The sequence below is a fragment of the Eumetopias jubatus genome, unplaced genomic scaffold (genome assembly GCF_037043125.1).
Source record: "Eumetopias jubatus isolate StellerSeaLion01/CBP00866 unplaced genomic scaffold, mEumJub1_p1.0 scaffold_2, whole genome shotgun sequence".
In the NCBI taxonomy this organism is placed as follows: domain Eukaryota; kingdom Metazoa; phylum Chordata; class Mammalia; order Carnivora; family Otariidae; genus Eumetopias; species Eumetopias jubatus.
This window is the reverse complement of record NW_028274808.1, coordinates 109248210-109273553: the sequence shown is the minus strand read 5'-3', so window position 1 is coordinate 109273553 and position 25344 is coordinate 109248210. Positions and strand designations below refer to the sequence as shown.

The window sequence follows — 25344 nt, the reverse complement described above, 5'->3', positions numbered from 1 at the left end:
CACACAGCTGTCAGGTTCAATAAAGAAACACAAGAATGACCAATGGATTATGGAATTTATCACTTACTGAGTTTGTGTCTAAAACACCTAGACATACTTTATACACAAATGACAAGTTCTTTAAACTTTCATCTGCGTATACTTCTGAGAAAAGTGGAACAATTGCAATTTTATAATTATTCAAAATGTAGATTCACAATTTGATAAATCTACTACTAAAGAGGATTTACTGAACGCATGTCATATTCCCCCAGAAAATTAATTTTTCTGGTCTTTAATTTTATTCCTGTATTTAAATTCAACCCCCCCAATCTCCAAAATTATCATTAAAATCTATTCTCTCTCTCTTTCTGCCCCTTCCCTCCCTTTCCTCTCTTCCTCCCTCTCTCTCATATCCATCCATTGATCTAATGATATTTCCATTAAATGACATTGTTTTTCAGGAGGTAGGCTAGGGGAAAAAAAGCAGCATTCTCCGCTGAGGCGATTCACAGGTGTTGATGTGTTGCCAAAAGATTGTTTTATGTATGAAGCCTTCTATCCAGATGCTGTTCATGAAGTAGTTTGGTAACCATTTCTGATGCACCCTGAACTGAAGACCTCTTACTATTTTGTGTGAAATATACTTATATGATAAAGCAGAGCTATAAAACTGTCTCCTTTGACTTACTTCTGTTCCCTGATTCACAGAAACTGTATTCTTCAGGCTGTTAACTGGAGAACACATCCTTCTATTTCTTGTGACCTCAAGAGTTGTCACTTGTTACTGCCACCGCTCTTTAACCTAATATTTTTCCGGATTCAGTTTTCGTCTGACATATTTCCTTTTTTCTGGGAGGAACAGCATTGATACATATTTCAAAATGATCTTTAATTCAGTGGCCTGTAGGTTCTAGCCACACAAGGTTTGTTCTTATTTTGCTCTGTAATTTGTGCCCACAGCTCTGATAGAGCCTCAACAGGTGCTCAAGAAATGTTTGATGTTTGTTTCTCTCTTTTTATATCTGAATTTTCAATTATCAGCTCACAAACACTCAACACTAAGTTACAGTAATCTACTCTTTATAAACAATCTATTTTTAGGCACTCCAGCCTGATTGTCTTGATGTGGCCTAAATCAAATGTGGCAAATGCATTTCATTCTTCTCTACATCCCATTTTCCAAAGGCTGTGACCAATGCCACTTGACTGATTTGCTAAATAATTTTTTTTCTTTGAACATCTATTAACAAATTATGTTGTGCACCCCCTCAACTCTATACTGTATCTTACACATAACTTATTCTCTTTTTCCTAATGATACAGATTTTGTACAGCTCTGGAAGATCCATAAGCAGGATCAATTTGATCATTTGATTCACTAAACTTAGAACCATTTCCCAATTCTTAACATTGCTGGCAAAATTACTTTCTTGTCATTGTTTGACCTATTTTTTGGCCTTTCTAAAGTTTTCGATTTATCCAACTAATGAATTGAGAAGTGGTAGCAATTAAGTATGCAGACTCTGGAACCAAACTGCTTGGGCACAAATCATAACTTACTAGCTGAGCAACCATGAATAAGTTCTTTCACTCATGGTTGCTAAATCTCTCCTTATGCAACATGGGGAAGATCAAAGTGCCTTTCTCATAAAGCTGTTGTTAAGATTCCTAAGATAACACAGTACAGGGTACATGGTAACTGCCTGATAAATGGCAGCTATTATCATTTTTATTACTAATGTCCCGCCTTGATCCAAATCCTCCCAAAGATGAGAGTCATAGTCCTGAACTATAGTACTGTAATTATGTCACCACTGCTAGATACTCCTTAATACTGCTTGGATCTGACACTGGATTCACCTCAGACGAAAGCTCTGTGTATCCACTGGATACTGCCTGGTTGTGATTGATGTGCTTCCTTTATGCTAATATCCCACCACATGGAGCCTTCTCCTATTGCTTGTTTCTGGGACATCCTCCAATCATCTGCTGTGCCTCAGCCTTGTCTCTAGGTTCTTATAATTTTTCCATCTGCTGGATTCCACTGTCGAATAAGCTCCCAAGACTGGCAGTTATTCAAATTATGATCTTAATGTTATCACTGTGTCAAAGAGTGATAGTTATCCTCTTTATTCAATATTAATTAACATACACAAAAATCTATTTTATTCAGTGATGCCTTTTATATTATAAATGTGCTTTTGATTGAATTTCATTCATTCCAAATTGAAAGCATATGCCACAAGTATTTACTAAGTATAAAGTCCTAAATTAGGCACTGTGGAGTAATATAGTATTATAGGTAGGTACAGTACAGTAATACAGCTATTGTTCTAGAAGAGGCTTACAACAAAATGTACAGCACTCAAATGCTTATAGGCGCCTTTAATAGTGAAGAACATAACACTTCCTGTGGTTTTCTCTCAGTGATATGGACAAATTAAAATGTGCATCAAACATTTGTATTATATATGAATTAACATATGAATCAGGATATGGAAACAAAATATATGACCTAAGAATAATAAAGGCAAATTTTTGTTTAAAGCTTTTTTTACCAATATTTTTCATTTTAATATACTGGAAAATATGCTATTACAAACAGTATACTTATCAGATAAAGTATACACATGGGTATAAAAGACATAAAACAAAGCCAGGGATTTAGCACACGTAGGGTGTGTGTAAAATGCCTCTAATATACTCTAAGTATGTTATGAAACGGCCTACTGAAAAATGCACTGAAAACTAGACTCAACTGAAGTCTGTTCCAGTCAGCAATTCGACAAAAACCAAGACAATTACAAAAATTATAACAAGCTCTATGCAAAGTTCACCCCTATCCTCTCAGATATCAGAATCAGAATGAATCAGAATAAGAAGGGAGAACAAAAACACTTTCATCCCTTGAAAGAAATCTGATGGATGATTCAGCAGGTTATTTCTTTTGGTAGTTAGCCTCCCTAAAAGTCACCTGCCTGAGTTTTTAATTAGTCAATTTAGCTCATATGTCAGAAAATAGATTTTCTTCTCAGCCCACACCTAGGCCCACTGCCATCTCTGATTAAAGTTCCAGTCTTTGAAGAGCTCAGCTGAGTATGAACACTTACAGAAGTCTAATAGCGTGACCCCACAAGATATATTTTAAAGGTCATTTTTCATCCTTGGTTTTTAGAGTATACTTATAATTATATAACATGGAGTAAAATATTTCAAATGATAAATTTATTAAATAGAGCATGTAATAAAATAGCATAAATAAACATGCATGCTATATATATTCACTTAAAAAGGAAAGTAGTACCGTGAGTTCTGTAACAAAAAGGGGCTCTCTCTCTCTACACGGCTGGTAAGGAATTCTTGAGGTGGTTGCCAAAGATAAGAATTTTTAAAGGAACATATTGTTTTTCCTTAATCCTGATGGGTACATTTGGTGAAGTGTTAACAGATGTACATAGTCTTATCTCGGCTCTCCAAAAAAAAAAAAAATGCCATTAACCATACCTTTGCTTTTGACATTTAAAGCTCTAAGACTCAAACTGAAATCAAAGGAAAATTCCAGAAACCTCAGGCAAAGCTTTGCTTACACACCACATCTTCAAATAACTTGTTGTGGATCCTTAGCGATACATTCTAACAGCATAATAAATGAATGGAAACTACAGATTTATCATTATTAGAGAAGCCTGCACATGAGAAACCAGCCCAGATCCTCCCACTGAACACATACAGTTGAAGACATTGCCACCTCTGTGGCATCTTTGTACTAATGCCTGTATATGGATGAGACTTGAAACAAAGAATGACAACTATATAGTACTCACATTTGCTATTTTGCCCACCCAGTGGTTTCATTTAAATTTCTAGGCCTTCACTATATCTCTGAAATTCCATGAGTGAAACTACACTGCTGAGAGAAGGGGACAGAAAAATGAATGAAAGACTAGTCTTCTGAACTATTTAATTTCTAAATGATCTAAACATTTCTCATCCTCAATGGTATCAGAAACTGAGTGGAGTCTTAAAAGTATTAGTCCATATATATGTTATATAAATATTATTTTATAATAAAATTTGTTTTACTTTTTTCCTTTCTGTTTTAAAAGGCACTAGTATCTTGCTACCTAGGAATGTAAATAAAGAACCAGGAAGGCTCAATGTCTTTGGAATTCTTGGGACTACTGGTAAGAGACTTCAGAGCCCCAAATGGAGGTTCTTTAACGCCAAAAACCTACTTAATAACTTTATCTTTATTCTCTTTATAATCTTCATAACTATTTACATAATATTAGGTATACATAGTATGACTCTAAAATAGGTATGTTTGATCAATGTCCACAGAACAGGTTTAGAATGAAGAAGAGATCATCAGTCCTACGCAAAATTATATATAAATGCTATATATTCCTAGGAGGAAGGAAATATAGCAGCCTATTTATTGTTAATGGTAGGACATTATTCCTCTGGATGAAATGGGATTTATGTAAATCTCAAGTGTGGATGAGAGGAGATGAAATAAGAGAGATGTGGTGAGGGAAAGTGTTTTTGTAATGTGTTGGAATGAGTCCACACAACTTTCTTGCTCATATTTTTGCCTTTACAGGCATAACTGCAGCTGAACAGTCATTAGGAATTATGTGGTGGTTTATCTTCTCCAACGGCATTACTCACCTTCAGGTCCCGATGGACTACGCCCATCTGATGGCAGTGTAGCACAGCCTCCAGGATCTGCTGAATGCAATGACTGCATGCAAACACCAGGGGGCGTGTGTTAGTTCCAAGCTTACACTCACTGTCTGTACACCCTCACAGAGACTGGGTTAAAGTGCAAAACCAACAGACAACTGGGGTTGTGTTTTACCACCTTCAGTAATGTAAACATATTGCTCAAGTAGAGTGACTACTACCTCAGAGCAATCAGAATCTTGCCGGATGTGAGCGAAAATGTGGATCCACTTGATCTAGAAAAAAACCATCTTAAAAATATTTAATTCAGTAGCTCATTTCCTAGTTATAAATTCTTATAGGAAAAGAACTGGAATGCAAATAAAATTTTTATAGCTGTTGTGGTCCACCTCCACCCCACATAAAAAAACTGTTTCCCTATTCCCTCCCATTTTTCTAGTATCATTCCAAAGCTGTCACATTAGCAGTCAAAGCACCATTAAGGTTAAATTAGGATACGTAATGAATTTTTGATAAATCATTAACTTCTTGTGCTTTAATTTAGCTGGCAATTATTATCTCTTGCCTGAGGGTTCATCAGACTCAAATGGAGCAATGTGTAACCAGTTGTTTTGCTACAGCAACCCATGGTCTCAGAACAGAAGTGGTGTTTAAATCTACAGGCGGACATACATCACAGGCCAAGTTTATCTCCAGGCAAATGCTGGACATTTCAGGAAAGCCTGCTCCCAAACTGCTTCTGGTAGTTTACTTGCTTGGAAACTTGACAGGTTGTGCTCCTAATATTGTCCTTCCCTTTCTGCTATGATGTATATTTAGCCTGTAGATGAGCAAACTGAAAGAGGCATCATGCATTATCATTTCATCATGTAGTCATTTTAGGGAAAAATTGGGAAAGGCAAGGGAACCATTTTAAGTACCCACCCTCTGCCCTTTCCCCAGAAATAAAACCAAAATAAACCTCCTTTGATTCAGATTTATGGACTCCATATACTGACCTTCAGGTCCCTGTGAACTATGCCATTTAGGTGACAATGATTTACACTTTCTAGAATCTGCTGTATACAATGACTGTAAAGATACAAGGGTAGAATGGAAGGGAGAACATTTTAAAGGTACATAATCACATTGAATACAAAATAAAATGAAAGTTAAAATGAAACAAACAAACAAACAAAAATTGTATTTTTTCACAACATCTTTTTTAGCTTTACACTGGAATTTAATAATGCTGAATAAAGCTAATTCTGGTTCTAACAAAAATGACATCCAACATAGAGTTTGTGACATGTTCAGACAAAACAATTTGAGCTGTGTTTTTTTTTTTCCATTGAAAATGTACAAATTAAATCACTTGTACACTGAAGTTAAAATTTCCATATTTGAGGAGAAAAATTCACAAATATTCCCATAACGTTCTGGGAAAATTCTTCAGCAGTATAAAATTTATGGGTATTTCTCATACACATCTAAACTGTTTAAAATCTGAGGTCACAATTAAACATAGGTGTTGAAACAAGAGGGTAAACACAGATGAAGTGGCAGGTGAAACAAGGGTTAAAAAACATGGAGTGACACATTTATCATTTCAACTTAGAAATGGTGCTTCTTATAGAATATAGAAACTAATACAAGTCTCCAATAACAGAGGGAGAATTTCAAGTAAACCCATGACATAAAACAAACCCCTCTTCAGGATAAGCATACTCTGGAGAAGGGCTAGGACCTTACAAAAAAATAAATTTTAAAATCCCCTGGAACACTGGTAATTGTTAGATATATTTCCATACACCACAGTGAAGGAAAACTTTCCTTATCACTATGTCAAAAAGCACAATTTACACTATTCTTATTAAGGGCTCGCTGATGTCAAACAGACAGCTAATTAAATTAGAGGGGATAAATCATTGCTAGGCACCTGTAAGGTCCCATGAGCTGTCATCTGACATAAAATAATATAGATCACACTGACACATTTTGTCCAAATTTACATTTGTGCGATTCAAATGCATGTTATGTACTGAGCTACATTCATTAACAAACATTTTAATAAGGACATTTTCAACCATTTAATGCACAAAATAATATTACTCCAAAGTAAATTCTTGAATTATAAAAAGTAATCACCATCTGATTTCTTACAATGTGAATGTAAAAAAGTGATCAAGGTTATGATTTTCCAGCTCTAACTCTACAGAGTCCCACTAAAAGAGCTAAACATTGGTTGCTTTTTGACCACACATAGCTTATTTGAGTGTTGGTAATTATTTTTTAAATATTATGACTTTTTTCCCCCTTCACTTTGTACTACTTTTTAGAAATATTTCACTTTCTCTTCTCAAACCACAGATATAAGTTATTAGGCTTAATGAATAATGCAAAATAAAGTGTACAATAATTCATATTAAATGAACATCATTTTTTACTAGTGAGAATGGATTCAATTCTTCGGTTCTTGAGGACTAGTAGGGAAAGGCTTTTTCTTTATGTTTGTACTTGGGATGAGACTGTTCCTTCTCCTTCATTTTGTGTAGGATGTACCCTAAAAAATATTCACTTCTAGTGAATTCCAAAACCTAATATAAACATGCATATAAAATGATCCAACCCATAGGGTCTCCCCTGTTATCTACAGGGGCTCTTCAATAGTGAAAACAGTTTCTATTTTAATTTCAAACACTACTTTTAAAACACAATGACCTGCTTAAAGTAACTTTAAAAAGCAAAATAAATGTAATTCCCTAACTTGTTAACTACCTTGATTAAAGTTATTGCTCTCTCTGGGCAAGTGGGCAAATAGCTACTCGCAAGGCTGCTCTGAAGCTCCCTTTCAGGGCCCTAACATGAGAACTGGGGTGAACTGGGCATGTTAAGATTCACGCATGATAGTATAAATGATACGTCAGTTTGTATTTGACTTTGGCAGTAAAAATTCCATTAAAAAATTAGAGTGTAGTCATGTACAGAGAAGATTCACAGAATGTCATAAACTGGCATAAAACCAAGAAGATTAATTAGAGATTTGCAAGTGAGCCGGTGTGTGCATGTGCTAACTTTGAAGGGATGGGGAGGGAATCGGCTATCAGCTGACTATCTGCTGAGCACAGGCTACAGTGGGATTAGCAAGCTTTAGGAAGCTCTGAAAGCATTAGAGAATGGGGGCAGACAATAAGTAATTGAATTTTCATAACATCTCATTTACATTGTTAATAATGAGTCAATAGCTCAAGGCCAGATCTTTCAAATTAAGTGCCAACTACTGAGTATAAAGAAATGCCAAGGAAAACTAACATGATACAGTCTAAGTAATATCTAGGCAAGTAAATTAATGTCACTTCACTCCAAAAAGGTTGACTTTGTGTAGCCTAGGAAGTTTCAAATGAGAGAAAATGGATAGCCATTGTTAACCTCTGTAAAGATGATGCCAATTAACAAGGTTGGGAAATCCTTTTGAACCCTCTGAAATATCCGACTAAATATTTTTCACATGAGGGTTCCAAAAGCCGTCCTGGAATTCCCAAAGAGTTAAACAGCTAATACTGCTTAAAGGAGAACACTGGGACTTTTGTAGTCTGTTTGTTTTTATGGTCTCTGATTAAACATGGGTTGTTCAGTGGAGCTTTCTGTGATGATGGAAATGTTCTATATTTGCTATGTCCAACTGGTAGCCGCTAGCCACTTATGGCCACTCAGCATTCAAAATGTAGCTAGTACAACTGAGAAACTAAATTTTTTATTTAATTGTAATTAATTGAAATTAAAATAGCCATGTGTTACTAATGGCTACCATAATGGGCAGCTCAGGATCTAGAGACCAGAAGATCTGCATTTTTGCTCTCTTAACCTCGCTAAAAAAGTACATTTCTTTAGCAGAAGTCATTCCAGGTAGAGTATAGATTTTATTATTTATTTTTTAAAAGACTGGAGATGCTAGTTTAGACCAGATTCTAGTTTTGTTTTCCCCAAACAATTATCCTGGAAATTCTTAAGAGAGAGAAACAGCAATTAAGAGGGACTCATCATAAAAAGTTGTCCAAGATGGTACTATGAGAGTCTCATAAATACTAAGGGTTATGATGCATTTGTAAAGAGATATACTGAACAAGTGTCATTTGAATGTTGAGTCTTGTATCTTGCCCCCGGGCAAGTCACTTACCTGGCATCAGCTTCACTGTAATACTCTCTTGCCACTATGTCTTCAAACAGTTCACCTCCAGTAACTCTGTAAAGACAAACAAGATACTGACATTAAAAAAGAAAAATATATATGCATCAATGGACTTGCACCGTGTTCATGCAGAATTTTTGTTTTCAGATTACTTTGAAAATTACTATCAAGCCTGTAGAGTATGTGTTTGCAGGTTGTATCTCTCTGGAGGGGCTTGTTTTTTAAACTGCAATAAACATGCCTTTATGGGCTAGAGGTGGCCTTCCAAAATACCTACCACTTTTGGGCTGAGTGCTACCTAGATTTTCTTTGTAAAGCACCCCAATTTCCTTTATGCTCCATGTATTTGCCAGTGAACACAGACCTAGGGCTTTTGGAAACGTCCCTAGAAGGCAGTACTGATCCCCTGCCAACTAAGAAGCCAGATCTATCCTCCATCTTTAACTGAAGACTTTCCCACAACTCAGCAACCGGATTTAGTTACTCTACAAAGTACATTCAAACCAGGGGTTTCAAGGCTCTCTATGTAAGTAGATATAACTATCTTTGGGATCCATTTCTTCTCCAGGTCCAAAAGACTGCTGCTCTGGGGCTAGAATTCCCTAACCAGTGATTCTCTGGCTTAGGTTCCCCTCCCGCCCCCATCAATAAATGTTTTTAACATATTTTTTTAGCAAAATTCAAAAAAATGGAAGCATACCAAGCCCTCTCTTATCTCTCAACCCCAATTCCACTCTCCAAAATAAACTAATTTTAACTATTCATATCCTTTTAACTTTCTGTGTATCTTTAAACATACCTTGCAAACACACACACACAAAACACATATTTTCTCACAAAAGTAGAATCATGCAATAAATACAAATTATTAGGCTAACTGTGTTTTTCATTTCACTTTAGGTCATGGGCACCATTTCATGTCAGAACATTTACCTTATTTAAAATAAGTAATAAACAGAGATACACATTTGTCTGTATGAGGATAGGGCAAACTGCCTTCTACAATGGTTGCACCCCCAATATTGTAAAGGTGCCCAGTTTTTTCTAGTTAAAAAAAAGTTAGAAAAAAGTTACTGCATGTTAATATTTCTTAATTATTAGTGAAGTGAACCATTTTCTCATGCATTTATCAGCGATTTCTTCCTCTAGTATGATATGGCTTGATTTTAAAAGGAAATTTCAGCTTTGCAGCTTAACCCTGTAATAGCTAACATTTGTTTACCATGTGCTACACAGTGTGCTAAGTATTATATTAATTCATAAATCCTTGTAATTATTGTCTGAGATTAGTTTTACCCCTCTCAGTTTATTGATGAGAACATGGAGGTATAGAGAGTAACCTGCCCAAGACTTAAGTGGCACAGGTGGGCCATCCATTCCGCAGCCCCTGCTCTCAATCTCTCAATCTGCACACAATGTAACTGTTCCAATAATTACACTGTCAATCTTCCCAGAAGTTTAGAAGGCATGAGTCATTTGAAAAATCACTGGGTGAAGATATAAAGGTTGGTGTATGTTCATTATGGAATGGGAGATAAAATTACACTTAAGAGAGTTTTTTTAAAAAAGAATTTATTTATTTATTTGACAGAGAGAGACACAGTGAGAGAGGGAACACAAGCAGAGGGAGTGGGAGAGGGAGAAGCAGGCTTCCAGCTGAGCAGGGAGCCCGATGCGGGGCTTGATCCCAGGACCCTGGGATCACGACCTGAGCCGAAGGCAGATGCTTAATAACTGAGCCACCCAGGTGCCCCTCTTAAGATAGCTTTTTTAAAAAATTTCATTTGCTTTAATAAGTTCTAAAGCATCATTAAATAATAACATGTTCCAGAGATGACAAGTTATTATTTTCTTCTGTATTTTCCTTTCCTAAAGGAAAAGAGGCAATACTAAAAACTTAATGTGTCTGAAAGTTTATGCAACTTTGACTTTTCTTCATAGCATCCTGGATATTTATAAGACCTTTAATGCTGGAGTCATTATTTTTAGTCTTTACATATAAAATGTGCCTCTAAAATTATTTAAAGCTTCGTATGGGCTTGTTCTGAAAACCATGGTTACATGTACAAGTAATTTCATTTAATAGTTCAGCAAGTTTTTATCCCCAGTTAGAATAACAATAATAATGCAATCACATAATGTACCCGAGATAAATTATAATACAAAATAATTGAATATTAGATAGAAGGTATTTCCAACAAACCCACTATCATCCCTACAATGATAATAACAGTTTGTGGGATTTCTTCCTTTGAATGAATGTGACTAAGTTAAACATGATATATATCCATATTTATCTTTGTTTTTGATCACAGGTACCTAGAAACTCTGTATTACACACAAGTGTGGTTTGTAAAGTGTTTAACAAATATTGATTAAAAAGCTTATTGCCAAAAAAAAAGCTTATTGCCATTAATGAAATTGCTGCTTATAGTAGCTCCTTAAGCATACTGTATATTCCAAGAGAACTGTCATGTCATAAATCACTGGAATCACAACTTACTGATCTTTGCTACCATAGCATCTAACCCATAATATTTGCTCAATTAAGGAGTACTGAAGTAATGATTACATGAATTACCAAGTCAGAAGATCATGCTGTCCATTTACTCTAAGTCTGGACTTCACATGCACTTAAAAAGGAAAAAGAAAACATTAAAATTTGGCTCTCTATGGCAAGAGGTTTTATTTTTAGATGTTTGTATCTAAAGAAGAATATTAAAAACTCTTGGGGTCTAGCATTCTTGTAATTTTCAGTGAACTATTCTAGCTGTTAAAGAAATTTAAGGTGTACAGAGTTTTATGTTAAGCATCTCTGACAGCACTCTTTCTCATTTTCTAACATTCATTCTTCCCATTATTTAAAAATATCCTTGTGCAAATGAAACCATTTTATCATTTCTGTTATATGTATAATAAATGTCTGGGAAGGAAAAAATGGAGTTCTAATAGAACATGCTGCCTTGAGGATAAGCTATTGAATTTTCTAACTTTAACACATTTCTATACTGACATTATTGTTTAATGGAGCACAAAATTAAGCAGTAGTTATTAAAGATTTTTAAAAAAATTTTAGCATGCTATGTAAAATTTCATACAAAGTCAAATTAAATCAGTCTCATGAATAAACTGTTAATTAACTAAGTAGAGATTTTGTGAATAAATTAATGTTGAGGTTCTGCTATGATATAAGGCATATCAATTATATATCTGAAGCATTAATTACCATTTATGAATCTCTAGAACTTTAGGGCTTCCAGAGAAAAAATAAGATAATCCTAGAATCATGAGAAGTTGAGACTTCACATATCAAAAAGATAAATACTTTTGTTGCTATTATTGTTCTTTATAGGGATGTTGATTCATTCTGTGTTATCCAGCCGAATGAACTGTTCTTTTCTTCCTAGTCTATATACTTATGATTTATATCAGAAATGGTTGAAAGTGGTTTCATATTGGATGAAACATTCATAAAATTTCAGGAGGATTACAGCCTTGAGTATGAGGCTAAGCAGACAATAGAGTCCAAAACTGGGCTTTAGAAGATCAAACAGTACCACATTAACACAAGAACCAGCAATGACACAGTGATTAGAACCACTGCCCCGAGGTGGTGGGGGAAAGCCAGGACCCTCAGGACGCAGCCAAGTTGGAGGGTGCAGCTAACTCACAGTAGGAGGTAATCTCACCAAGGCAGGGCCAGGAATGTCCCCTGGAAAAAGAAGAAATTCCTCCCAAACACTAAGTATAAAGCTGAAGAATAAACCCAATGAGTAGAAGCCACCAGACCTGTAATCCAAGGCTCTGAGCAGAATCTCTAGAACATTAGGGCTTCCAACATTAGCTGGAGTCATGTTAGCAAAGAATCACGACAGTCAGATTTTTGTCAAAAAACATATCATATGCTGCCTTGCATTTGGGTGACAGGCATGTCTCCTCCAAGACAGAAGCTATGATGGTGATGTGTTCATCTATTACCTCCATGGCGTCCAGCACACTGCCTTCTATATTGTTGAACAATAACAGCAAATATCCATTGGGTGCTCACTACGTGCCAAGGCCAAGTGTTGTTCTAAGTTTCTATAGGTTACAAGACAATAACCCCATGAGGTAGATACTAGTGCTATTTCCATTTTATAGAGGAGAAAACAGAAGTAATGAAAATTAAAGACTTTTCCCAAGAACACATAGCACAAGAAGGAAAAAGGGTTTGTTCTCATCTGTGCTGCCCTAATAGCTGCCCTTCTGGACACAATCTGGAGAGCAGAGGAGCAAGTCAAGGGTCTCTGGAGAGCCCAAAGGATCATGCAGAAAGACTGGAAAGAATACTGACGTAAAGGCATTCCGTTTATATCCCTTTTTTAAAAAAAAGATTTAGTTTTTGACAGAGAGAGAGAGAGCACAAGCACACAGAGCGGCAGGCAGAGGGAGAGGGATCATGACCCGAGTTGAAGGCAGACGCTTAACTGATTGAGCCACCCAGGAGCTCCTGTATCCCTTTTTTAAAGTCAGACTGCTGGCCAGGGCTGGAGAGTAGTCATTGGTCAAAGTAAAGCTGACCAGGGTTCATTAACAGGAGGGTTACTGCCTTTTTTGGCCATGTGGGATGGCCCCTTGCATGACAAGATTGTTAGCACCAGGCCCCATGCTAGGTGCCAATGGCACTACCTCATCAGTGTGGCAACCTGTGTGCCAATTTATACCATTTACAGTCACCCTGGCTCAGGGCCCCCTAGACATCCTTGATGTCTGAGCTAAGGGAACAAAATCTACAGAGATATAATTGAGAACTTAGGTTTTCTTGGCACCATGTTTTAACATACATAGTCAATCAAGCTAACCATTGGTGCAAGGGTCCTTTAGGCAGATATCAATAATGGAACATGGTATCTTCAGTATCCTTACAGAGTGCCTGACATACAGAAGGAGCTTAATAAATTTGCTGAGTGAATAAATGATTAAATCATTAAATGGGTGAATGAAACCATAAGCATCTGCCCACAGTTCTATGGTTTAACTTGTAAGTTAGAATCTGAAGGTGAAGAAGCTTTCCTACCTTTTGTATTATTTATTTACCAATCTCTAACCAAATCCTGCTTTTATCATCTCCAAAACAGATCTTGAATTAAGACTTCTATCTTCACTACAATGTTACCAGCCCAAGGAGTCACTGTCTGTCACCTGCACTTCTGCAAAAGCTTCTTTGATTGGCCCAGCTTCCTCTCTTGCCCCTCTGCCATCAGTTCTCCAGATAGAAGCTTTAAATATGCTTCATATTTTGTTCCATGCCTACAGGAAGCCCTTTAAATAGCTGTCCATTGCTACTGGACATGACCTTCAAGTCTCTGCCTAATTTGTACTCTGCCTGTCTTCTGACCCTCCTTGACACTCTTTCTCCATCCTGCTCCAACCACAAATGGCCTTCCTCCAGTTCCTCAAGTACACCAAAATCCTTCCCATCCCTGGGCCTTTTCACACACTTGTCTTTCTTCCAGGACATTCCCAACCTGTCTGCCACTCTTACCTGGTGAGTAAATCCCTCTTATCCTTAAAATTTGGCTTAAATTTTGTATCTTTAGACCTCCACTCATCTACATTATCTTACCCCCCTAGAACCCTCTGTTATTCTTCATAACACTTGTCAGCATTATATGTTTGTTTATGTACTCGCTTGTTTAATGTTTGTCTCTCTACTAGTATGGTAGCTCTGGGAGGGTAGAATGTGTTCCTGTATTTTCACTATAAAATAACTAGAGCTGAGTCATAGTGCCTTTGACAAGCTCATTAAATGCTTTTAAGTGAATGATTCCAGAGTTTTATATTTCACAGAGAGGTAGATGTGTGAGATGATCATATATCAACGTCATAATGTTGGTTAATTCCTGATATCATATCACTTACCATTATATTTTGATAAGAAGGTAAGGATTTTTCAAGCAGTTTTCCCCTAGAAATCATTTATCTCAGCTCTGGATCTTGTCATATCTTTCCCACAAGACAGACTTTGTCTATGAACTAATCACGTCAAGTAACAAATGCAGAATTATTTACTGAATTCATTATAAGGCACATGTTTGGATTAGAGATTAAGAAGGGAATAAAAGCATGGTATTTTAACAATTTTGGGAAGACAGCTAGCTATATTTCATTTTTTAAAGAACTGAACTATGCCTCTTGTTACTATAAATACAAAGAACAAGAACATCTATATGTCCAACTTATTTGACATTATGCCTCTCTCATATGTTTGGATACTTTCAAACTTCCTGGTCAATGATCAGTGTTTCAAGATGAGCCAAGTGGTATAACCATGACATGAGCAGAATCAGATGTACCCGCCAGTCCCATTAAAGCTACAATGGTAGGGCACCTGAGTGGCTCAGTCAGTCAGTTAAGCGTCTGCCTTTGGCACAGGTCATGATCCCAGGGTCCTGGGATCAAGCCCCACATTGGGCTCCCTGCTCAGTGGGGAGTCTGCTCCTCCCTCTCTCTTTGCCCCTCCTCTCTGCTCATGCTCTCTCTCAAATAAATAAATAAAATCTTAAAAAAAAAAGCTACAATGATAGGTATGGGGGCAGCTGATGCAAACTGGGGAGAGGGATTCAAAGCACAACCCTGGTTTCATTCTTAATACCATTGTTAGTATCTTATTTAGCTAAGATCCATCCACTCCCAGGCTGGGAGTTTGCTTTAATAGAAGGTCCAAAGAGTTTCTTATTGATCCTGATGGAAATGGATTTGCTGAGTCATACAAAGAATCACAATTGAGATGATAAAACTGAGGCCATTGGAACCGTTCCATTCAAAACTGATTCTGGCCAGGAGGAGAGAGACAACATACTGGAAGAGGCACAATTTGGGGTATTAGAAGCAGTATAGTATATTCACGGGACCTGTCCAAGCTATGTTCATTAAGCAGAGTGGGGAAGAAGAGTAGGATGGCACGGTTCAAAATCCTTCAAAGGTCCACTTAATCTTTATTTCTGTTTTTCCGCCTAATCTCTAATTGCTGAATCTATCCTTTTAACATCATTCTGGATTTCACTTTCTCTCACCTTACTCTACTTTATACTTGATTCCTTCTGTATCCTCCCTCAGTCCTAAAACTCATGCCAACTCTATATTACAATTTCTCATTCCATCTATCTTTTACAAATGCATGTGAAAACTATGAACCACTATCAAAAGTTCATATTCTTAAAGCTGTTTTTCCTATTCTATGACCAAGAAAAAGCATGAATGAAAAGAACACTGCTAACCACAATCAAGGACACACAGAATAAAGCAAAAGCAGAAATGAATGGGTTATTTTTGTTCTGTTAATATCACCCACCTCAAATGAGAAAATCAGCCATTAGCCTTATTATATAATCTGTGTGTGTGTGTGTGTGTGTGTGTGTGTGTGTGTGTGGTTTAACAAGATGCCTTAGTCTAGGGTTGTTTGATTAAACACTCAGGCAATGTATCACAAAGATGTGCATAACAAAATGAATGCTTCCTGAAGGAAAAGAATAAATTGTAAAGCTATACATTTTAAGAAATGTTTGATGCAAATTAAAACCACAATGAGATACCCACTCACACCCATTAGAATGACAGACAGGAAGGAAGGAAGGGAGGAAGGAAGGGAGGGAGGGAGGGAGGGAGGGAGGGAGGGAGGGAGGGAGGGAGGAGGGAAGGAAGGAAGGAAGGAAGGAAGGAAGGAAGGAAGGAAGGAAGTGTTGGTGGATATATAGATATTGGAACCTTCGTGCACTATTGGTGGGAATATAAAATGGTACACCTGCTGTGGAAAACAGTACAACAATTCCTCAAGAAATTAAAACTAGGGTTAGCATATAACCCACCAATTCTGTATCTAGGTATATACCCAAAAGAACTGAAAGCAGGTTGTTGAAGAGATATTTGTACCCCCCCCAAGTTTCCCACAGCATTATTCACAACAGTTAAAACATGGAAGCAACCCAAGTGTTCATTGACAGATGAACAGATAAGCACAGTGTGGTACCTATAGATAACAAAATATTGTTCAGCCTTAAAAAGGAAGGAAATCCTGTCATATGGATGAACCTTGAGGACACTATGCTAAGTGAAGTAAGCCAGTCACAAAAAGACAAATACTGTATGATTTCATGAGGTACTGAGAGTGGTCAAAATTATAGAGACAGAAAGTAGAATGATAGTTGCTAGGAACTCAGGGGAGAGAGGAATGTGGAATTATTGTTTAATGGGTGTAGAGTTCCAGTTTTGTAAAATGAAAAGTTTTGTAGATGGATGGTGATGATGGTTGCACAACAATGTAAATGTACTTAATGACACTTAACTATACATAAAAATGGTTAAGATAACAAACTTCATGCTATGTGTATTTTACCACAATAAAAAATAAATCAAACTAAATTGATGATGATGATGATGACAATGAAAAAATAAAGAGTATAATTTAATGAAGACTACGTAGTGCTATTTCCTATTCCTCTTTGTGGGTTCCAGAGGGCTTTAGAAAATGATCTATATCATGGGGCACCTGGGTGGCTCAGTCGTTAAGCGTCTGCCTTCAGCTCGGGTCATGATCTCGGGGTCCTGGGATCAAGCCCCATGTCGGGCTCCCTGCTCTGAAGGAAGCCTGCTTCTCCCTCTCCCACTCCCCCTGCTTGTATTCCCTCTCTCTCTGTGTCTCTCTCTGTCAAATAAATAAAAATAAAATCTTTAAAAAAAAGAGAAAATTATCTATATCATAATCTTGAAAGCTAATAAATAGTTCTACATCAGCCAGTTATGAAAATTGGTAATTTCTTTCACTGTTAGGCAGCATGGTCAAATAGAGAAAGAAGTGGTCTCAACATTCTGGTTTGGTATTAGCCAACTGTATGAGGTCAAGTCAGGCCAAAATTTTTCTTTGCTGTATTTTGCCTATTCATAAGTTGCAAAAAGAAAAGACAGCATTTCTCACAATTCACACCAACCAGATAAAGGTTGTGCAATTTGTGTTTTATACAAAGGCACAAACCAAGGGGGCAAGGAAGGGCTGTAATCCAGCCTTATTCCATTCTTTAAGCAAAGCGTCCATACCAGGAGCTTTCTCCAATGGCACAGAAATATCTAACAGGCATACAGTGGCTCTACCGATATATGACAAAGTTCCATTCAGTTCATGCTATCCCCTACTCACCAAGATACAACTACTATAACCCCAGAACCTCTTTGAAATACACACTTATCAGGGCACCCAAGGTGTTCTCATTCTGGAAGTATCAAATTTGAAAGTAAATGATCTTTCTGTGGTGTCTGTGAGGTGTGAGACATTTACAGAATCCTTTATAAGTCCTTATGGAAATTTTAAAATTAAATTTAGGGCTGTGCAAGTTATGTTTTAGAGACCAGCAGAATTGCTTGCCTCTCTCATGTCTTATCATGGTACTTCTCTCTTCTAACTTGAAGCTGCTCTACTAAGGGGCAGCTTACCTTTTTGGCAGTTGATAACTTGCAATTACATAGCTTTGCACCAGTCCTTAGCTCACCAAAATCCTGCTTGTCACATACACTTATGTTACGAGGATGGATGAATTGATATACTAATACATGCAACTCTTTAGAATAAGACATGACAACTGGTATCACAGTGCCTGTGTATATATAAAACAGAAAAAATGTATATATAAAAAGCTGATAATCCATCCAGGTAGACAATGGTGAGTGCCCTGTTGAGACATTAGGCCCACCTGCCAAGCATCAGCTCTCTTCCTTAGATTTCCAGTCCCTATAACTGAAGCTGGGCTCATACCCAAATACGCAAGACACTCGTTTAGAAGAGAGGGATATCTAGTTGAAAGAGAGTTATAGCCTGGACCCACAGTTGGGCAAGAATAATCTTCAGTTAAAGATGTGAGACCAAAGGAGAAATACTGTTCAATACACTCAGGTGATATGCAAGGTAAATAAACCATATACAGAAAAATTCCATTCTTATAATTACCACTTAATTTTCTGCTTCATCTAAGTTAATTGCATATCCTAGTTACATTTTTAAAAGAAGTTTTTTTATATGTTTATAGCCAGTTGCTATCATTTTACATAATATATATGTATATGGCATTTGTTTTATATATATATATATTTATAAAAATCTCACTTGTAAAACAACATACTTATTTTAAGTAATGAAGGGAAAATTTCTAACATACACCAAACATCTTTTTTTTTTCCTCTTTTTATTTTTATTTGCCTTTATTCTGCAGAATTTACTCCCGGGCCATAAGTTTTTGTTTCTTCAGTTTCTTCTGGGATATCTTTTTCTTCTGTGCAACCTCTTCTTCTGGTTTAAGAACAATCTGCTCTTTTTCAGTAAGGATCATCTCAATGTGACAGGGAGAGCTCATGTACGGGTTAATCTGACCATGAGCCCTGTACGTTCTACGCCGCATCTTGGGGGCTTTGTTCACCTGGATGTGCTCAATGACCAGAGAATCAACATCTAAACCCTTAAGTTCAGCATTACTCTCTGCATTTTTAAGCATGTGCAGTAAAAATTCAGCACTCTTCTTGGGCCACTGACCCTGTGTCCAGCCCTACTGTTTGGCCGGGGCACACCTACCAACTCCACCATTGTAGCAACGGAATGGCACACACTGCTTCTGTAAAGTGACGTCTTTCAGACACTTGGTGGCTTTTCGGATATGCATACCCTTGATGGCCTGGGCAGTTTCACGTGTGTTCTTAAAGTGAACACAAAGATGTGAACCTCCTGATTTATATGATTTCGTAGGGTTTTCTGGGTCAAGTGAATAGCGAACCATTTTCAGAGGTCACCTCAGGCCGCTTAGAGGAAGAGCTACACCAAACATCTTAACAAGGCACCAGATACCCTATGCTTTAATGTGCATAAAAAAAATAAAAACCCTCAAACATAAAGAAAAATAATAACCATTTAAAGATTTACATATACTGCAGAATGCTAAAGAAATACAAGAGATTATCTACAAAATATGTTTTAAAAAACAGTAGAAAGTTTCACCTAATTAGAAATAATCTGAGTACTACGGAGAAATGATTTATGAACTGCACAACTGGAATTCAGTAAATCTATCAGAAGTACTGCTACATAAAAGATAAACTAAAATCTTGATACTTGTACTATCTCTTGTCATTCACTAGACTTAAGATTCAAGCAATACAATACGGACATGATTATTTTTAATTTATCTGCATATTAAAATCATTGCCATCTTAAAAATCTCTTGTATTACCACAATTCTTGCTCGTATTTTATCATGCCTATATAATCCTTAGAGAAAAATTATAATCATTCTTAAAAAATCTGCCATTAGCCCTCTGATGAATGTTACTAAGTGAGCATCATCACTTTATAAACTACACATCATTAATATTTTTACTGATAGCTGAACAGCCCAGGAGTCCTGCTGAGGCTATGCTGAGTCTTCCTGTGAATATGTTTTCACTGTTAGTGTCAAGGCAACTGTCTCTGACTGAAAAAACAAACAAACAAAAAACAACACTGCAGCTAAAATTTGTTTCACAAATTAATTGGACTAAAACAGTTTTTGTGTCTCAGTAATTCATCTAAAAGTTGGCTTTAGTCATCAGAGGAATGAGCCTATAATTTAGCCACAGAATGTTTAGATCATGTTATAAAAGAAGCAAAACCAGTGCAAATGATGAGTGAATTTATAACCAAAGCTGAGACTTTAACATATTTCTAACAAACAGTACTCCAGAAAGAATCCTGGAATAGAGGTGACAGATGAGTCAAGCCAGTAATTTGACAATACATCCCCATTAGACATCAGGTTTTCCAGGTTCTGGAACATTAGAGTTTTTCAAGATGACAGACAAGAGGAGATACTAGCATTTACCAGTCTTGAATATTCAGGAATGCAACAGATTCTCTGTTGCAGAGGACATACTGTTTGTTATTGCTGATCACAGTGAGTGTCTAGATGTTTACAAAGGAAGGGCTCAAGCTACCTGTGGCTGCAAGCTATTACATGGTGCTTATTGCTTTGAGAACTGGGGGATAACAGAAGTTCCCTTACTAAGTTCTTCAGTTAGAGACAGATTTGTTCTCATGGTTTTCATTCTGATAACACAACTTCATGGAGACTTAAGCTTGTCACCTATACATCAGTGTCATTTATATTCTAATTCCACAAACATTGAACTGTGCCTCTAGTATATATGAGGTTTGTCCATACTAACAGATATGAGGATATAGATAAGAATGAATATATATATGTATATATATGAATATAAGGATATAAAATCTATCATTTGGTCTTATGGAAAAAGCAGAAACCTAAATCAAAATTAAATTTCTGTGAAATACGCTTTAACAAAAGTATTGGTATGATTATAAAGCAAGGATCCTTAAGACGTGGCAAATCCTAACAATCGGGATCTTCTCATTTACAGAGAAAGTATGTGCACCTGTAGGTAAAAGAGTTTCACCCAACACTCATCTTTTTGGTATGATAAAAGGAAGAAAATTAGCACAAATACAACAACATACGTGGACTCTATAAGAGCTCACTGATGAATAAAAAGTACCATGCACAGTGGAGCATTTTATCAAGTGATGCCCAATGCCAGTAAGGCCAGGAGTCCTTTCATATCTTGTCACTTATTGTAGTTTACGATGAATTCCTCCTACATGTCCCATTTTCTAGGCTTCACAGAGGGCTTCAGACCACTGTTATCTGGATTCAGAAAGTTATACTGTACAAAGGACTGTCAAGAAGAGAGGAGGAAATAATAAATTTGCAAAGAATAAAAGAGAGGAAAGAATTATAAATTCTTTTGGGGGGGGGGTCAGAGAAAACTTCACAGGTGAGGTGTTGTTTGAAGAGGAACTGACATCAATGAGGAAGTTAGCCAGAAAGAAACGGGGGACAGGAATGCCCAAGCAGCCAGGGGGGTCTAAGTGGAGAAAGGAGAGAGCAAGGGAACAAAAGCATTGAAGTAAGAATCTCAGTCTCTTCTTATTTGGTCCCAATATTGTTTCCTTCCATTCTTCACTATAAATAGCCATGGTATACCTTACCACTGTTGGGACTTCCAGAAGCTACATTCTCCCAAATGCTATCAGTGTTCCACTTTCTACCAACATTCTTTTTGATATGTGATTATGTGATTACGCCTTCACACTGGAAAATAACAGTAAGTTAATTTATGGTATCACAACATTCCCCCAAATATCTGAATAAAGAATCATCTAATGAGAATTTTAAAAAACCTAAAAAACAAAACAACCAAAAAACTAGTGGTTTTTCAGAAAGATAATGCTGGATTAATTTTTATACAGGGTTATAGAAACAATGCTTCTTGAAGGGATGCCTGGGATAGTAATTATATTAAAAAACTACCAAGAATTATTCCTGGCTTTATTCCCAACCTTTTGATTTAGTAGATAGTGAATAAGTAATTTAGTACTTGTTTCTAGGTTTAGCATTTATGCTCACAAGTTCTCCATGTTTCAGCTTGAATATCCTACTGCTAATGTACTATACTTGTTATTGGACAACAGATTTCTTATGTTTTGCTTGCACTTTTAGTTGGGTCTCTGGAATATTAATGAATAGTTTATTGGACATGTGTATGCATACACTTGCAAACATAACCACTTACTTAGTAGGTGTGAAAAAATGTAGCACCATTTACTCTGGTAATTTAATCTTACTTTTTATTGGCTATAAAACGTTCAATGAATTTCAAAATAAAAAAATAAGCATCACAGTAAAGCTGCAGTAATTCAGATGAACTGGCTGGTCTAAAGAGCCATATTTCTTTTTTTTATTGAAGTATTATAATTAACATACAATATCCTATTAGTTTCAGGTGTATATCACAGTGACTCAATATTTTTATACATTACAAAATGATCCCCATGATAAGTCTTGTTACCATCTGTCACCATACCAAGTTATTACAATATTATTAACTATATTCCCTGTGCTGTACATTATACCCACATGACTTATTTATTTTATAACTGGAAGTTTGTACCTTTTAATGAGCAGCCATATTTCTGATTATAGAATATTTTTCTAAGGAAAGGAAGCTATATTTTAAATAGAAGGTAATAAAACCTTCTTTGCCTCATTCTGCCAGAGTTCCCTTAAGAAATACCTAGGAACCTTACATCAGCAAGCTACATGCAAATTACTATGTTAAGTACTTATTTGAAATTTTACTTATACTCACTTTCTAAGCATACTGCCTATCTAGAATAGAAAGACACATTTAGGCCTAGATCACTCAAATTACTATCAATTTAAAAAATTATTCATTTATTCATGTATTTGTGTGTTATTTATGCCACCTTCCAAAAGGGATGTGGGATAGCTTATCAAATAATCTAAATTCCTCACCTATGTACCTATGTTTCTTATTCAGGCTAACATGCAAAAGAAGGAATAACAAATTTATACTTAATTGTTACCTACAAAAATCTTAGATTGCCTCCATTTTTATTTTTTTTTTGATCACAACAGCTCAGGAAGATAAAATGTACTTGAATTTAATAATTGTTTACTGAATCAAAAAATATTTATTTGCTGTTTATTATGTGCAAGCCACTGTGTTAGCTGCTTAATTTACTGAAGCTTGGTCTTTTGGTTCAATGGAAATTTTTTTTCAGTAGACGATTAGGTTCTCAGGAATATAAGGCTTAATTTAATACATTCTTACAGAGGTACAGACTCTTAATTCACAGTTAGTAGTAGTTTTATCACTATCCAGTGATAAGATAATATGATCTTTAGAATGCGGATTTGAAAATAAAATATTCTTACACATAATATTCATAGGAATCATTATTGAGAGCAATTCATCCCTGGAATGTAAATGTTAAGTTCGTATAACACATGACGTTAGCATGATGTCAAAATGTAATGCATCCTCAGATACTCTGGATCTGGGGTCTAAAGTATAATGTGTGGGTTTTCTTTCACTGAGAGATTTCCTCACTTTGTCTCTCAAAGAAGCCTCATTCTGGTTTTTCTTGTGTATTCTTCCCCTCTCCCTGCCTCCAGCCCCAGAGAAAAGAGGGTGTTGCAGACATTCTAAACCATTTTGAGACCCTAAAAAGGAAACCCTAGGATGTCTCAATGTCTTGCTGCATTTCCAAGTCTAAGATGGGTTGCTCGATGGATAGACTGATGGATGGTGCTATTCTGCATATCTTTAGTGTTGGAGAAAGAGAAGGAAAGGTAATTCTCTAGGAGGTACTTGTTGAAAACAATGGAAAAAGAGGTGGTAGCAAAATTCCGTTTTAGATGACCACTCAGAGGTTGTCTATTTAACTACATTATTCAAGTCTGAGTATACCTGTACTCAACTCTTTCCTTCATAAAGATCATAAGAAGCAAATTTAGCATAGTGTCATATATCCCCCAAATATATTCAATATCAAGATCTGATTTTGCTTAAACAAATTTTCACATTAATCAGTCCTAGGGGAAAAAGGGAGGAAAAGAATTTAGTGAAAAATATTACAGGTTGTGGTAGTGTAAAAGGAAGCTAGCCTAGAATTTAAAAATTCCTTAGTGAATCCATGAAATAGAGACTCCCCGTGCAGATAACTAAGTTTCTTTTAAACTTGCACTTGTATCTATTAAATATCTACTTTCCATTTATAAAATGTTTCCTATATTAATTCTTTATATTGAAGCTACTTTACCGCCTGGTAACCAAATTGGAATAGATTAATATAAAATAGGAAGATTTTCACATATAAATGAATTCTCACCCTCTTAAGGAAAACATCAGCCCTACCCTCTAAAACTGTTGGTGGGAATGCAAATTGGTGAAGCCACTCTGGAAAACAGTTTGTAGGTTCCTCAAAAAGTTAAAAATAGAGCTATCCTATGACCAGCAATTGCACTACTAGGCGTTTATCCAAAGGATACAAATATAGTGATTTGAAGGGGCACATGTACCCCAATATTTGTAGCAGCAATGTCCACAATAGCCAAAATATGGAAAGAGCCCAGATGTCCATCAACAGATGAATGGATAAAGAAGAGGTGGTATTTATATGTACAGTGGAATATTATTCAGCCATCAAAAAGAATGAAATCTTGCCATTTGCAATGACATGGGTGGAACTAGAAGGTATTATGCTAAGTAAGTCAGTTAGAGAAAAACAAATACCATATATATGATTTCATTCATATGTGAAATTTAAGAAACAAAACAGATGAACATAGAGGAAGGGAAGGAAAAATAAAATAAGATGAAAACAGGGAGGCAAACCATAAGAGAATCCTAACTACAGGAAACAAACTGAGGGTTGCTGGAGAGGAGGTGGGTGGGAGATGGGGTAACTGGGTGATGGGCATTAAGGAGGGCACTTGAAGTAATGAGCACTGGGTGTTATATGCAACTGATAAATCACTGAATTCTACCTCTGAAACAAATAATATCCGTATATGTTTATTAAACTGAATTTAAATTTTAAAAATTTAAAAAAAGAAAGAAAACATCTGACCCTC

General features: G+C 36.2%; 1 protein-coding gene across 8 annotated transcripts in view; it reads right to left on the bottom strand.

Annotated features, from left to right (window-relative positions):
• The window catches only part of CAMK2D (calcium/calmodulin dependent protein kinase II delta), a 316939-nt gene that overhangs the window by 89902 nt on the left and 201693 nt on the right, over window positions 1–25344 (bottom strand). For 4 of the 8 annotated variants that reach the window (XM_028121257.2, XM_028121262.2, XM_028121260.2 and 1 more), the window contains exons 5-6: window positions 8825–8890; window positions 5667–5739 (exon numbers count right to left, since the gene is read on the bottom strand). In XM_028121257.2, coding sequence (XP_027977058.1) covers window positions 5667–5739; window positions 8825–8890 — 139 coding nt within the window. Of the gene's footprint in view, window positions 1–4653; window positions 4727–5340; window positions 5471–5666; window positions 5740–8824; window positions 8891–25344 lie in introns of those variants that run through there. The other 4 variants (XM_028121258.2, XM_028121261.2, XM_028121265.2 and 1 more) reach the window with 3 other exon arrangements.